This window comes from Amaranthus tricolor, chromosome 4 (assembly GCF_026212465.1).
Source record: "Amaranthus tricolor cultivar Red isolate AtriRed21 chromosome 4, ASM2621246v1, whole genome shotgun sequence".
NCBI classification, from domain to species: domain Eukaryota; kingdom Viridiplantae; phylum Streptophyta; class Magnoliopsida; order Caryophyllales; family Amaranthaceae; genus Amaranthus; species Amaranthus tricolor.
In genome coordinates this window covers 29,993,301-30,007,527 of record NC_080050.1, presented here as the reverse complement: position 1 = coordinate 30,007,527, position 14,227 = coordinate 29,993,301, and the positions used below count along the sequence as shown (strand labels likewise).

Here is a 14,227-nt window from a genome sequence, read left to right as displayed (position 1 = left end):
TCGAATTAGGAACCAAGAGTTCAGGGACAAACTAAGGGTAGCCCTTATTTCTGAAAAAATACGTGAAAATAGATTGAGGTGGTTTGGACATGTGCAGAGAAAGACTTTCGACGCCCTGTGAGGAGGGTAGAAAGCATTATAGCAGAGGGTAAGAGGAGTCGAGGAAGATCCAGGAGAACTTGAGATGAGGAAATAAAAGTTGACTACTGATGTCCTCTTAGATTACATTTTGGTGTTCTTGCCCTCTTGCTTATCTCGTTTCTGTTATTACTAGTTTTTGTTTTCTTTTTTTGTAGTTAGTTCTATTTATTTATTTTATTTTATTTACAGGCATTTAAGTTATCTTTTCCATGTAGTTACGTCTCTTTATCGTCTTGAGCCGGAGGACTCCTTTGATTGCGCTCTCCCTTGTGGGTATGAGTTGCCGCCGTCATTTCCTCTCCGGATCATGTCCATAATTTTTCTATGAGTGAGATACACTGGGTAGGATAATGATGATACAAGTGTTAATATTGTGTTTGTCTGACCTTTTTAAATTTCCCTCATTAATTTTAGATTCAATTATTTGTAGTCTATAAGTGGCCGTCTCATCTTCCTTCACTAGATAAGTTTCGATTCGAAAACATACTCTTGATCTTGAATCTCGACGAGAGTCGACACATTTATTTTCTATAAGAAAAATCCTAGAGTATAATTTTCTCAAAATCTCAAAAAACATAAGCCATCCCATTAATGATGACATTCTAAGCGACTTTATAATTATTTTAAATTTTCTTTTACAATGTTAATGATTTTATTTATTATAACACAAAAGCAAGTTTTATATCAAATTTAAAATGTGAATCATATTAGTGATTTTAAAATAGAATCCCTCAATATCAATTGTTTGTTTTCCGACCAAATCTCAATCTTATATAAGCATTGAGTGAGAATATAAACTAAAGTGTCATATACAAAAATTCAACCTTTTTTTCCTGGCCGAAGCAAGTATCATCTTTCCAATGAAAATTTTAGGTTTGATTTTCATCTAATTATTTCCTTCTTTTAGCTTATCTTGTATTAAAAAATTTAATTTTTTATTACATAATCGAATAAATAAAACAAAAAAATTAAGTGAAAATCAAACTTAAAACATTTTCTAAAAAGTGATATTTACTCTTCAAACTAGAGGCATATAAGTATATAACAAGGAAATAACATGTAAGATCCACCTTAGCATAGACCTGATCATGGGCGGCCCGGCACGTCGGCCTGGCCCGACCCGACCCGAAAAAGTAAGGGTTTGGGTACCAAAATATGGCCCGATGGGCGGGTTTGGGCAGACAATAAATGGCCGGATATTTTTTGAGACGGGTTTGGGATTAGCGTTTGGCCCGCGGGCTGGCCCGGCCCGGCCCGAAAGGAGCTATGTTGGCTCAAGTATAAGAAATAAAAGATTATGGGCTTGTCTGGTTTTTGAAGAATTTTTGATTACGTTTGGATTACTTTAAATTTATACATGAATCTTTCTGGTTTTTGAAGAATTTCGTTTGTGTACTTCGATTAAAATGGCAGTATAAGTACCATATGAAAATCTATTCAAATACTTCAATTGTATTTTGCTTGAACAATTGGATTACTGGGTAAAATTTATTCTAATGTGCGATTGTATTGTTTGACAGTTTTATTTGCTGGGTAAAATTGTTGATTAGGATTCTCTTAATTAAGGTATTGATTTGATTCTTAGTTTCATGCATTCTGTCTATTGGTAATTGGAATGGCGGAGTAGATCTTGAAATTCTAATGTGATAATCTTGGAGTACAGTAGAAGTAGAAGTACCAATGTTTTGTTGGAGTACAGCAAAATTGATGATTTCTAATGTGATAATTTTGGAGCACAGCAAAGCTAAAGATTTTCTGGTGTTATCATAATACTTTAATCTTATCAACCTTGTCCTAATTTCTAATGTGATAGTCGTGAAGATGACGATTGTCAATTCATTAATTAGTTACATATTTTGATTATTTTGTATTTGTTTATTTGAATTATTTGTAATTTGTGTTTTAAATTATGTATAATATGTAACAAATGTATTAAATATTTGTGTATTTCAATTATTTGTAATTTGATGAAATACCTATCGTTTGATATATAATAAATTGGCCGTTGTCTTTTGCAGACAGACGAAACGGTTCAATAATGAGTAGTCCCCTTTCCGCCAATTCTCTACAAATGAAATCCTCGTTACGTGGTAGTATATCTAAATTCATTTCTCTTTTTTCTACAGCGGAGATAGCAATTTCTATTGGATTTATCGATTTAAGCAGGAAACAATATACTTTGATATTATTCAGCAGTTTTTTCTCCAAGGTTTTGTCCCATCTGAGTTGAAGTTGAACAAGCCAATATCTTTTCAGTAAGAGATCCATTTCTGTTTCTATACCACTCTTGGATTGTTTTTTCTTTCTAGGCTTTTTCAGATTTGATCCTATATAATCTTCTTCAATATCTTTTTGTCCATTTGAGAAAACAGATTCAGAGTTGTCTTGACCATCTGATCCAAGAGTTTCTTTACTTATAAATTCATTTTCGCCTTGATTCTTATTTTTTAATTTAAAAAATTTTTTTTCATTTGAAGGTATAAAGGGATTCGTTTTTTTATTTCTATTGATGTTTTTATTTTCACTAAAATTTTCACTTACATTCGAATTTGAAAAAAGAAAATTTATTGGTATAAACCAAGGTTTCATTTTATATGCATTATAAAAGAAGAAAAATTCGGAGAAAAACCAAAAGTCTAGATTTGATATGGGACGACTTAGTATTTCTTCATTCATTCCCATCCAATCCAAAACGTTTTTTTTTTGATGGGGTTGGTTGATTTCTTGATAAATTGGTGTGTAAAAAATACTTTTCTTATCAATTTTATCAACAATTTGATAACTCTTAAGTTCAGTTTTAGTATTTTCATTCCTGCCAATACTGATATCGACCCAGGCCTCAATGTTGACTTTCTTTCGAAGACAAAAATGAATAATTTTCAAATCCAAAAATTTTCTATCGGTCTTTTTCTCTATATCCATATCCATAATATTTTTTATTCCTAAATAATTAGTGATAGGGATATTCCACCACATGTCAATGAATTTGTCTTTATTTAGGTTGTAATTATAAATAGAAGAAAATTCATTGGTCTTATTTACTTGGAATGGGCTCCCATAACTATATGTATATGAATTGTTTTTATCTTCATAATAAAGAAATTTATATGATAAAACATCATATCTATAGTTCTTTTTAAATTTTGATTTTTTATTTGGCAATAAGAATAAAAAGTTTTCAATATTATTTGTATTTTCAATGGCAAAATGTTCAGTTATTCTATTCCGCACTTTTTGGGGTACTAATTGAGACCATTTTATCTGGGATAAATCATATTGATAATTACTTTGCAATTTTAACCAGTTTTTCCATTGATTCATTCCAGAATTCGGAAGTTTTTTAGTCTTTAGCTCGGAATGAGTTATTCCTTGGGTTCCAAAATAATCTTTTATTTCATTTTTAAGAAATAACGACATTCCGCGATACTGAAGAACAGATCTTACCTTGTATAAGTCAAAAATAGGGGTTTGAGATAATTTGTAAAATACGTAGGCTTGTGACAAAAAAGCCAAATTAGAAAAAATATTCGAATTCTTATTAATCTCGTCATTACTAAAAAACAGCAAAAATGCTTTTTTTATATTCGAAATAAACGAATTTTTTTTTTTATTTGTTTTCTCAAGCCTTTCATGATTTTTTTCATTAGAGTAAATGGATTTATCAATCCAGTTTTTTGTTGATTCAAGAAAAAGTTGTGTATTAATTCTGGGAATATTAATGATGGATAGAAATATATCGACGTATATCTTTTCGCTAAAAAAATAAAAAATAGAATTTATTTTACGGATTAATCGAACATTTCCTCTTTTTAATATTTGACCAATATTTTTAAACGATTCGAATCGTTTCGTACTATAATGTGTTTTGTTAGAATTAATATTTAATTTTCTATTGTCTTTTGATATTTTTTCTATTTTTTTTTGATTGTCCTTGTTCGATTAGCCAAATCTTTTTTTTTTTTTCTGGCACTGAAGAATTTGTCCGATTCAGGAATCGAGTTTGAATGGACGATTCATGAATCATATGATTAGTAATTATCGAATCTTTTTCTTTTTTTATTTCCCTAATCATATGATTAGTAATTATCGAATCTTTTTCTTTTTTTATTTCCCTAGATTCTTTGCTCACTCCAAATCCTAGAATTCGATTTTCCTTTAACATTATTTTTATTTTTTTAAAAAATAGAAGGATTTTCATAATCCAAAATTTTCTTGTATTTGGAAACTTTCGAATATTTTTGCCTAATTGTTTAAAAATACGGTTAAAAAAAGAAGGGTGTTTTCGGGGAAGACCAAAAAGACTGTCAGTTTCTGTTCCGAAAACTGTTAAAAAACAATAATCATCTGGTTGATTTTGTTTTTTTATTAGATCTCGGGATGTGTGCCAAGGTTTTAGATAGAAAGGAAATACTATCTTTATCTGAATACCATCTGTTAACCAGTCTTGAGGAAATTCGGTTTCTGATAATTGAGCACCATTATAGGTACATTTAATATGTCGTTCTTTACTCCAGTCATCGAAATCTTCAGACCGCTCAGCACGTTGGAATAATAGTAGACGAACAATATTTTTTGCTATTATCAATAAAGGAATTAAAATATATTTTCTAAAAATGGACTGAGTCATTAACATCAAACTCCTTATTAGTTGAGCAAACGGGACGGTATCCCAGGTTTCGGCTACTTTTATTTGTTTATCTTCTTCTAGTTTTGCTTTTTCTTCCTTTTGCGTTAATAGAAATTCTTCTAATTTTTTTTCCGCTAATTCTTCTTTCTTTACTTCTTGTTCCTTTAATTTTTCCTGTTGAGAAAGTGGAATTTCTGGTTTTTTTCTCATATACCTTTGAACTCGTCTAATAAGTGTAACAACATACACAGAATAAAAAGAGGCTTCCTTTGTTCGGTTGAAAAAAAGTGGCGAATGTACTTTTGCTTGAAACAATTCCAAAATAAGAATTTTACGTCTTTGAGCACGCATGGAACCTTTGATTATATCTCGACGAAAATCAGATTGTTGGGCATACTGTGTCAAATCCACTTCGTCTGCATCGTTATTATCTTGCTTAGTCGTATAAATCACTACAGGGTTCGATTGCCTTGTGCGGATTTCATAATCCAGCACCACGTCTTTTTCAAGTGCTCTTTCATATTGTTCGGGCTCGTTAATTAATTGGTGTGACCAACGAGGAACTTTTTTTCTTATTTCGTTTATTCTTTTTGAAATTGGTTGAGTAAACGCATATGCTGTGGTTGTATCAATTAAAAAATTGAAAAATCTTTCTTTATTTTCTGAACTAATTTGTTCTTGTTCGGAAAATAACAAATTTTTGTTTTGATTGAATGTTGAGTCTCCATCAAATTGACTCATTTTTGGTTTTTTAAGTTCAAATTCTTGATAATTGGAATCATTAAGTAAAACATTATGAATTTTATTTATAAAAAATTTATCAATTAAATTATTCACTGTAGTTTCATTTATATTTATAAAGGGTGAAACCATTTTTTTTATTAAAACACGATAGGATCCCATTAATAATGGATCATGTATTTTTTTCAAAAATTCCCTTTTAGTTTTATCATTTTTGTTTTCTAAGCATAATCTTGTTTTTTTATCGAGTACATCTATATAAAAAATGTCTTTGTCTAGAACCGTAATTCTATTATTTAATTCATTGCTTAAACTGTTTCTTTTTTGTTCATTTGTAGAAATCCAATTATTGGATAGTTCATCATCATATAAGAATTTTTCTGTTGTATCCAAAGAAATCTTTCTTTGTATCATTTCCCAGAAAATTGATAAACTGGGTGGATATGTAAAAGAAATTCTTTGTTTTCCATCATTTTGACATGTATAAAAAAAATATTGTGACATTTCATTTCTTACCGCATTTTCAAATCGATTGTTTTTTATATATCGCGTTGGACGATTCCAACGTTTATAGTCGAAAAGAAGAAAAAGAAGGGATTTTTCAAACTCGAAGAAGTTTTTCTTTTCTTCTTTAAGTATTTCTAACGAAGTTGGGCTATTTTTATAGCATGCTTCTTTTAAGTGCAAGTGGAATTCATCCTTTGTTTTGTCCTTTCCATTCACTCGGATCTTTTCCATTTCATCGATTTGGATTTTGTCCGGATCCTCCTTTTCTTCTGAAAAAAGGGAAGGAGAAGGATCTTCTTCGGTGAATCCCTCTTCTTCCTGTTCTGTTTCTTCCTCACTTTCTTTCGTTTCTGGGGTTTCTTTCAGTTTTTTAGTAAAAATAGGTGACGGCATTCTGCCTAAATAGTAGACACAGGTAATAAAGAAGAGAATACTAAAGATTCGAGCCATAGAATTTCTCAATTCTGACACAAGGTACTTATTAGATCGAATAGAATGATTTTGCTGTATCCAGACTAATACCAATCCAACCCATTTCATGAATAAAATGTGACCAATTAACCAACCAACAAAACTACTTGTTACAAATAACATCTTGTTGTTGCATCGAAACATATAAATGTTGACTAATCTGGCTAACGTTGAACTTGGTAAAATGAAATAGTTGAATAATTGAAAAATGAGATTATTCAGGAATACACATTGAATGCTGAGATTACGCATTGAATTTCTGCTAGTAGATCCATAATCAAAAAAGTGTTTGTGATTGTTCCAGAAGAAATGAAACAAAAGATAGGGTAGAGCTAGGACAATTATTGTATGAGGTCTACCCAATGCTAGATGCAGAGGCGTATAATAGATCGATATGAACATCATGAGCTGTCCCATAATAAAACCAGTTGTTGCTGATACCTTCTTCTCGGTTCCTTCTTCTCCTTCTTCCATAACCTGAGATCGGAGAAGGAAGAGATAAGAGGGCCCTATGGAGAATGTGGTCAGAAATCCATAATAGAGTCCGACCACAACGACCGAATTGATTATCTTCATGCCTAAGGATACTAGATTACCTAGTAGAAAAGATTGAAAAATCATCACAAACCTCCCTTTTTCGTTTGTATTGCAATTTCTGGATTATTATATGATGATTTTTTAACTTTAACTTTCCATATATAAATATAGAAATAGAAAGAGATAGACTAGAAACGACATCTCTTATGTCGATGACACCAAAGAGATATTAAATGAATGGAATTGGGATATAGATGGAATATAATGAAATAGAGCCACTTTGAGGTTCCCTATGAAATGAGGCATGGAAGGGAGCCACTACGAAGAAGTTACGGGAGTTACGAAAGAAGTTTCGAGCTCGTATTGGTCATGGGTTGAGAACGGGAATTGAACTGTATGAGATCGAGTCTCCCGTTGTTCCTCAGTAGCTCAGTGGTAGAGCGGTCGGCTGTTAACCGATTGGTCGTAGGTTCGAATCCTACTTGGGGAGATTGGATTCATTCTTCATTCTTTAATTCAGAACGAAGGGGCTCGCTTTGACCGTTAAGAGTAAGTGTGTGACCCCTTCCCTGTCTTTTTTTCTATCTCGTCGTATCACATTCTCATTCTGTTCGGCGCTATTTGAAAATCTCCGTCAATACCTCGGTGTAGGTCCGGGAGAATCTTTTGTTCCATAGTCCTGGGGCTATTTACAACTAGCCAATTAAGAATTCTCGGATGTACTAGCAGTGCATCAAAGATGCAGTCATTGATTCTCCCGAGAGGCTACAATTACTGCGAGCAAACATAAAACATATTAATGACATGATGAGGAACGCATTTTTGCTATAAACAAAAAAAATATGCTGGTGGTCTGGGCATACTATATGTAAGTATAAGTCCATTCACGATAACACGTAATAAAAAAAAAGTAAGGCCCATTCCACTTCGACAAAAGACCCACACCCAAGTTCCATAGCTTTGGGTTTTAATTATGTGTAAATAATATATAACATAGGCTCCCAAACCCGCATAATACGGGTTTGGGCAAAAAGTTTTAGGCCCGCACTTTGGCCCGGCCCGCATCAATTGGCTGTTTTTGCCAAGCAGGCCCGGCCCGAACCCGGCCCGATGTTTGATCAGCTCTACCTTAGCATTACTTTAGTCAAAAAAATCAAACCTTAATTAAGCATTACTTTAGTCAAAAGTTAAAGTTTAAAAAACCAAAACAAAATGGAATAAAATTAAATAAAAAATCCTATCCATATAACATCAATCAAGGAAATGACATGTAAGATCCACCTTAGCATCCATATTCATAGGAATATTAAAAAGAACTTTTCAGAATAAAAAAAAGATAAGCAAGCCAATAAACAGCTAGAAATTATACGCTACTCCCATATTTTCTGATATAAAGTATTTATTTATTTATCCATAAACTTTTCAATAAAAAAATATATTATCCATTTATAACAAGAATTTGAATAAGAATAAGAATACAAAACAAAACTTTACAGTTTCCTATAAGAGGACACAAGAAGAAGAAGAGAGATTTGATTTTATCCTGACACTGAGGCAATCTATGATTTGGGACCCACATCATTTCTCTCTCCTCCATTTTTGTGGTGTTCATTCTTCTTGTATAGAGCTGTATTTGTATATATAGAAGTAGTTGCACATTGATTATTTGTTCTGTAATTCTGTTAATTGTTCTCCACAAATTATTCAAAGAAGAAGAAGATGGATCATGCAGCTGATGCAGCACGGACGGATTTGATGACAATAACACGGCATGTGTTGAATGAACAATCCAAACGACCTGAATCTCGCGGTGATTTTACCATTCTTCTTAGTCATATCGTGCTGGGGTGTAAATTTGTATGCTCTGCTGTTAACAAGGTTTTCTTCCTTCATTCCTTCTTCTTTGATTTGATTTATTTTGATTTGATTTGATTTTTTCGTTTCTATAATTAGTAATGAATCCGAGATATCAGTATTAGATGTGTTCGAACACTAATTATTAATAGAGTTTTCACTTTTCAATGCAAGTTCAAGCCTAAAAATTAGCCATGGAGGTGTGAAATTAGTACTGTTTAAGTCGTACTTTTTCCCTTTTTTTTGGCGTTTTGGAATTTGGGTATTTTGGCGTCTTGTTGTTTTTAATTCCGAGTATTTCGGAGTGGAGAAATTCATACAAATCTTGGGTCAATAGAATTTGGTGTGTGGGTCTTTTATTGAGTTTTTTCTTTCTTATTCATTAAGATTATTTGTGTTAATGGAATTATGGAATCACTGTCAACTTCTGAGTTTTGATAATTTTCTTATCAAATTCAATAGAAAGTTTGAATTTGACTTAATTGTTCAAGTTTTTTTTTTTTGAAAAGATATTATGCCCATTTGGATGCGTTTTAGGATTTATGAAAATTTTGTTTGATTTATTTAGCAAATGGGTGTATGCAGTACAGCAAGTATTTTAGCTGTTTGATTAATAATGTTGTAATAAAAGTTATTGACATTTTATGGATAAGCTTGAACAAGCATTGTTGGGAAGAAAATTTATTATTGTTTAATTTATGAACTGTATTTTATTGACTATTTGAATGGGTTATAAGTCAACAAGAAGATGGTGATGCTACTTACAAATCATGCTATAATTTATCTTTAAATTTTTGATGGAATGTTACTTTTTATGATTCAACAATGTCAAAACCGTAAACCCAAAGTTGGCTGCATGAACTAAAACAAATTACAATCGCTTATCTAATACTAATCAATAACTAACAAAATTTTAATGATCATCCAAGTATATTCTCATCGTCCATTCATTTCTATCAACTTTAATACATTCATTACTCTATATTATACTAGTATTAATTATGGTTATTATTATTATTATGCTTAACAGGCTGGTCTTGCCAAGCTCATAGGACTTGCTGGGGAGACTAATGTTCAGGTATTGACATTCTTCAAGTAGTTTTCATCACATTATAGGGATCGCAATTCACAATGTTAGTTTCTGTTATTTCTTGATATTCTTTTGAATCATATTCTACTTCAGGGTGAAGAGCAAAAGAAGCTTGATGTACTCTCAAATGATGTCTTTGTCAAGGCCTTGATAAGTAGTGGTCGAACTGTAAGATGCTAACACCATTTAATAAAATTGAGATTTAGATTATGATAAATTTCTCGATTTTTTGCTGAAAGTCGATATATGTTTGCAGTGCATTCTTGTGTCTGAGGAGGATGAGGAGGCAACATTTGTTGAGCCATCCTTGCGTGGAAAGTATGTATAGCCACTCACCTACTTGTTCCTCTCTTTAGTTTCACTTTCTTATAAACTAATCCATCAATGATAGGCCACATTTCTACTATAATCCATCTAAAACACTTTGCTTAAAAGGCCATATTTCAAACTTTTGCATATTCTATACGGAGAAGGACATTGATATGTAGATAGGGGCGAATCTAGGGAACTGGTATAGGGTAGGCTAAATATTCATCTCTGTATGCATACTACGTACTAACCAACTTGACTACTCTGACATTAGCCACCTATACACTTTTTGAACACAATTTGCTTATTACGATTCATGATTCGGGAAGAGATCAGTGAATCATGTGACACTATGGCTACTATTCTCTTTTGTTATATGTTACACGATTCGATATGGATAGGATATTTTATAAATGACCGGGTTCTAGGCCTAGATTCCCCTTGTATGTAGAGAAATAAAATTGTCCAAGTGTTGGTAGATTGTGGTACTATAATCCATTTCTAAATGACCCTCGTTTAAATGTGGCCTGTTATCTATGCATGGATGAAGTAAACTAGGGCATTATAGCATTGTTGGTTGCGTAAGAAGTTGAGATGAAGTCTCTACTGTGGTTTTTTCAGGTATTGTGTCGCTTTTGACCCTCTGGATGGATCTTCCAACATTGACTGTGGCGTTTCAATTGGCACTGTAAATCATCTCATCCCATAATATGTTTCCATTTTGGAGCTATTCTGATAATTTTGTTATTAACAATCTGTCATGTTTTCTTTCACTTAGATCTTTGGGATTTACATGGTCAAAGATTTTAACAATGTAACTCTTGATGATGTCCTAAAACCTGGAAAGAATATGGTAGCTGCTGGTTATTGCATGTATGGAAGCTCTTGCACGGTACAAAATATGTCTTTCATAGTTGCTTGGTTCCATTATTGTGTTGAATTCTTTTTAATTTTTTTTCTTAAGTTGCAAAATTGCTGAATGGGTTGAAGTTTTTGTCTTTTTTACAGCTTGTCTTGAGTACTGGAAGCGGTGTCAATGGTTTCACACTTGACCCATCTCTTGGAGAGTTTATTTTAACTCATCCAGATATCAAGGTATAATTTCTAATGTTGCCTTGAAGAAATATCTGATGTAAACGTACAGATTCTATGTAGTTTCCAATTATGAACTTTGAAGGGGCAAAAGGAAACTATTTTGATCATAGAAAAAAAAATTCCGGAAGTCGTTGTGATCGCGTCAGCTGATGCCACGATGTTACAAATCGTTTTGCGTACCTTCCAATGTGAATTGTTATGTAACAGAATGGCCTCAACTTTTATTATATAGTTTTGAGACCAAGGTTCAGTTAAATGTAATTGTGCAGTTGTTTATCGGCTCAAGAGATCTGCACAGCAATGGCTAGTGTGACCATTTATTTGATGCTAGTCAGCTTCCTTTACTGACCATTTGTGTACAATGTCAGTTGGATTGTTTTTGTCAGCTGAGATATAGAAAGGAGAAAACAGAGGGGAGGACTATTTCAACCAAGCGAATTTTAGTTTCTTCCTTTTGTTTGCAAAACTTCCATGCTATCTTAATAATCTCTTATAAAGATGTAATAGTATGCACTTAGTTAGATTACCAATTCTTTCAACAATCAACTTCTCCCATATTGATGTACTTCTATAATACTATATGGACTAGTCTAGTCCAATATATACCATCATGTTTCTTTACCGTCCTCTAAAAAGTTTAGTGAAGTCTAAGTAATTTCATCAAACATACAGCTTTATGAAAAAGAAATATGCAAAGAATCTTCATTGTTTGTGCTTTTTATGTTGTCTGTGATTACTATTTCCTTTTCTTGAGCAGATCCCAAAGAAAGGTAAGGTCTACTCAGTGAATGAAGGCAACGCAAAGAATTGGGATGGCCCAACAACAAAGTACGCACATCTTGGTCCAATTGATGCTTTCCTTTCTATCTGGTGTAGTGGTGTTGCTATATTGACCTATCGTTGATTTCAGGTATGTGCAGAAGTGTAAGTTCCCTGAAGATGGTTCACCACCAAAGTCTCTCAGATACATCGGAAGGTAATTGGAGTCTCTTTCATTAACCTAGGATTTCCTGTCTAGTAAGTTGTATAGATGCAGGTAATTTCTGTAGTTTGACACTTCCAATTGCATTCCTGCAACTTGTGTTTTAGAGCTACTTAGAACGTAGAAGAGATTAATACTTGTGCCTCACTTTATTTAATGGAAAACAGTCAATCAACCATCAACAATGGCAGGGCATAGAAATAAATCAATAATAGGTGAATATGAATGTAAGCATGTAAGCATGCATGTACCCTCATTACAACAGGATGTGTTCTAAATTTCAGTCTATCTTGTACAGTATGGTTGCTGATGTCCATCGCACTTTACTTTATGGCGGTATCTTTATGTACCCTGGTGATAAGAAAAGCCCTAACGGTAAACTTCGGTATGTCTCGTACACAAGTTACCATATCCATATGTGCACTTCAATACTTCATTGGTTTACGGCAAGCTGTGATTACATCTTAATATTTTGTTTTGCATGAATCAGGGTTCTCTATGAGGTCTTTCCAATGTCTTTCCTAATGGAGCAAGCTGGTGGACAAGCTTTTACCGGCAAACAACGGGTAATTAACCTGAAACATGTCGTTCTTTCGAGACTCTAATCATCAACTTAATTTCTATTCAAGCTTTATTAACGAAGTTTTACTCTCATTTGCGTATGTAGAGTATAGTTGATATGATCCCGGAAGGTCATAGTATCATTAGCTAGAATAAGCTACTATAATGAGGATTAAGGAGAAAGAAAATGCACTTAATTTGCTAACCATTACAAACTCTTCAAAATGAATGGATTAAAAGGAGAATTATGTGAACGACAGGTCAACCTCTGAAAATGATCTATCAGTTCTCATGTAACCGACCTCAATCTTTGGGAATAAGGAACCAGGATTGTTGTTGTTATTGTTGTTGTTATACTAACTTATTGTTCCTTGATTTCGACTGTAGCTTGGTGGCCAATCCAACTGGTTAATTAATCTACTGTGTGTCTTATGGCAGGCACTCGACTTGGTCCCTACAAAGATACACGAGCGATCACCAGTATTCCTTGGAAGCTATGATGATGTTGAAGACATCAAAGCTCTGTATGCTGCCGAAGAGCAGAAGGCCTGAGCATCCGCAGATGCTAGACCGCACCATAATTTCCTCTTTCAAATTTAAATACGCTGCATCAGGCAGCGGTTACATGTGAACTATGCTGGTATATATGCTCCAGAAATGTGCATAACTTAGGAATATTTACATTTGACTGAGCATTGATTAATTGTCAAACAACTATTATTTCATATTAATGTCAATGGTCAAAATATCTGGTGTATACCTCCTTGCATTTTTTTGTTCGATCTAGAAAGAGCAGTTCACGTGCCCCAGTGGTCAGACGTGATTTAGGACAAGTATAAGGTGTATGATCATACAATAAGGCTCTTTAAAGTTCGAACGATGCCTACAATGTTTAGGTCAAATCACAAAATTTCGATCATTTAGTCTAAAATTTCGACTACTATAATGGTCGGTAACTTGTGATTTGGCCTGAATGCTGTAGACATTGATCATTTGGTGGTTGTCATTCGCAAAAAGAAAAAGCTACTGAGATTGTAATACGCAAAAAGTTCAAACTTTAAATTTGTAATTCGCAAATATTTTTTTTATAGTTAAAGTAGTTTCATTACATGTTTTTGCGTACAAAAGTTTGGACAAATACGAAGGTTGATGAATAGTTCTACACTTCTACGAATTTGAAAATTGAAAAGTACTTCACATTTTATCACATTATATTTTGGATCATTTAAAAATTTTTAATACTTTTTGAAACTTATCAATAATTTATTATAAACAATACTATATATTTTTATTACTAACTCCGTTTTGAAAT

The 14,227-nt window shown here is 32.8% G+C and overlaps 2 protein-coding genes across 2 annotated transcripts; one reads left to right on the top strand and one right to left on the bottom strand.

Annotated features, from left to right (window-relative positions):
• Nucleotides 1-3,884: 3,884 nt before the first annotated feature.
• Nucleotides 3,885-7,793, bottom strand: LOC130810143 (protein TIC 214-like). The gene has a single exon (XM_057676101.1). The coding sequence runs from the start codon at nt 7,106-7,108 to the stop codon at nt 4,031-4,033; it is 3,078 nt and encodes a 1,025-aa protein (XP_057532084.1). The 5' UTR covers nt 7,109-7,793; the 3' UTR covers nt 3,885-4,030.
• A 660-nt stretch (nt 7,794-8,453) lies between these two features.
• LOC130810142 (fructose-1,6-bisphosphatase, cytosolic) lies at nt 8,454-14,025 on the top strand. The gene is made up of 12 exons (XM_057676100.1): nt 8,454-8,902; nt 9,909-9,956; nt 10,062-10,136; nt 10,225-10,286; nt 10,899-10,965; nt 11,056-11,169; nt 11,286-11,372; nt 12,130-12,200; nt 12,283-12,348; nt 12,653-12,739; nt 12,845-12,920; nt 13,354-14,025. Exons 1-12 carry the CDS (start codon nt 8,744-8,746, stop codon nt 13,465-13,467), a joined length of 1,026 nt encoding a protein of 341 aa, XP_057532083.1. The 5' UTR covers nt 8,454-8,743; the 3' UTR covers nt 13,468-14,025.
• Nucleotides 14,026-14,227: the final 202 nt, after the last annotated feature.

What these genes read in the sequence shown, in the direction of transcription:
- LOC130810142 (XM_057676100.1), top strand. Translation starts at nt 8,744, where the DNA reads ATGGATCATGCAGCTGATGCAGCACGGACGGATTTGATGACAATAACA. An exon ending in TAACTCATCCAGATATCAAG is followed by an intron (nt 11,373 to 12,129) that starts GTATAATTTCTA and finishes TTTCTTGAGCAG; the next exon opens with ATCCCAAAGAAAGGTAAGGT. An exon ending in CTTTTACCGGCAAACAACGG is followed by an intron (nt 12,921 to 13,353) that starts GTAATTAACCTG and finishes GTCTTATGGCAG; the next exon opens with GCACTCGACTTGGTCCCTAC.
- LOC130810143 (XM_057676101.1), bottom strand. Translation starts at nt 7,108, where the DNA reads ATGATTTTTCAATCTTTTCTACTAGGTAATCTAGTATCCTTAGGCATG.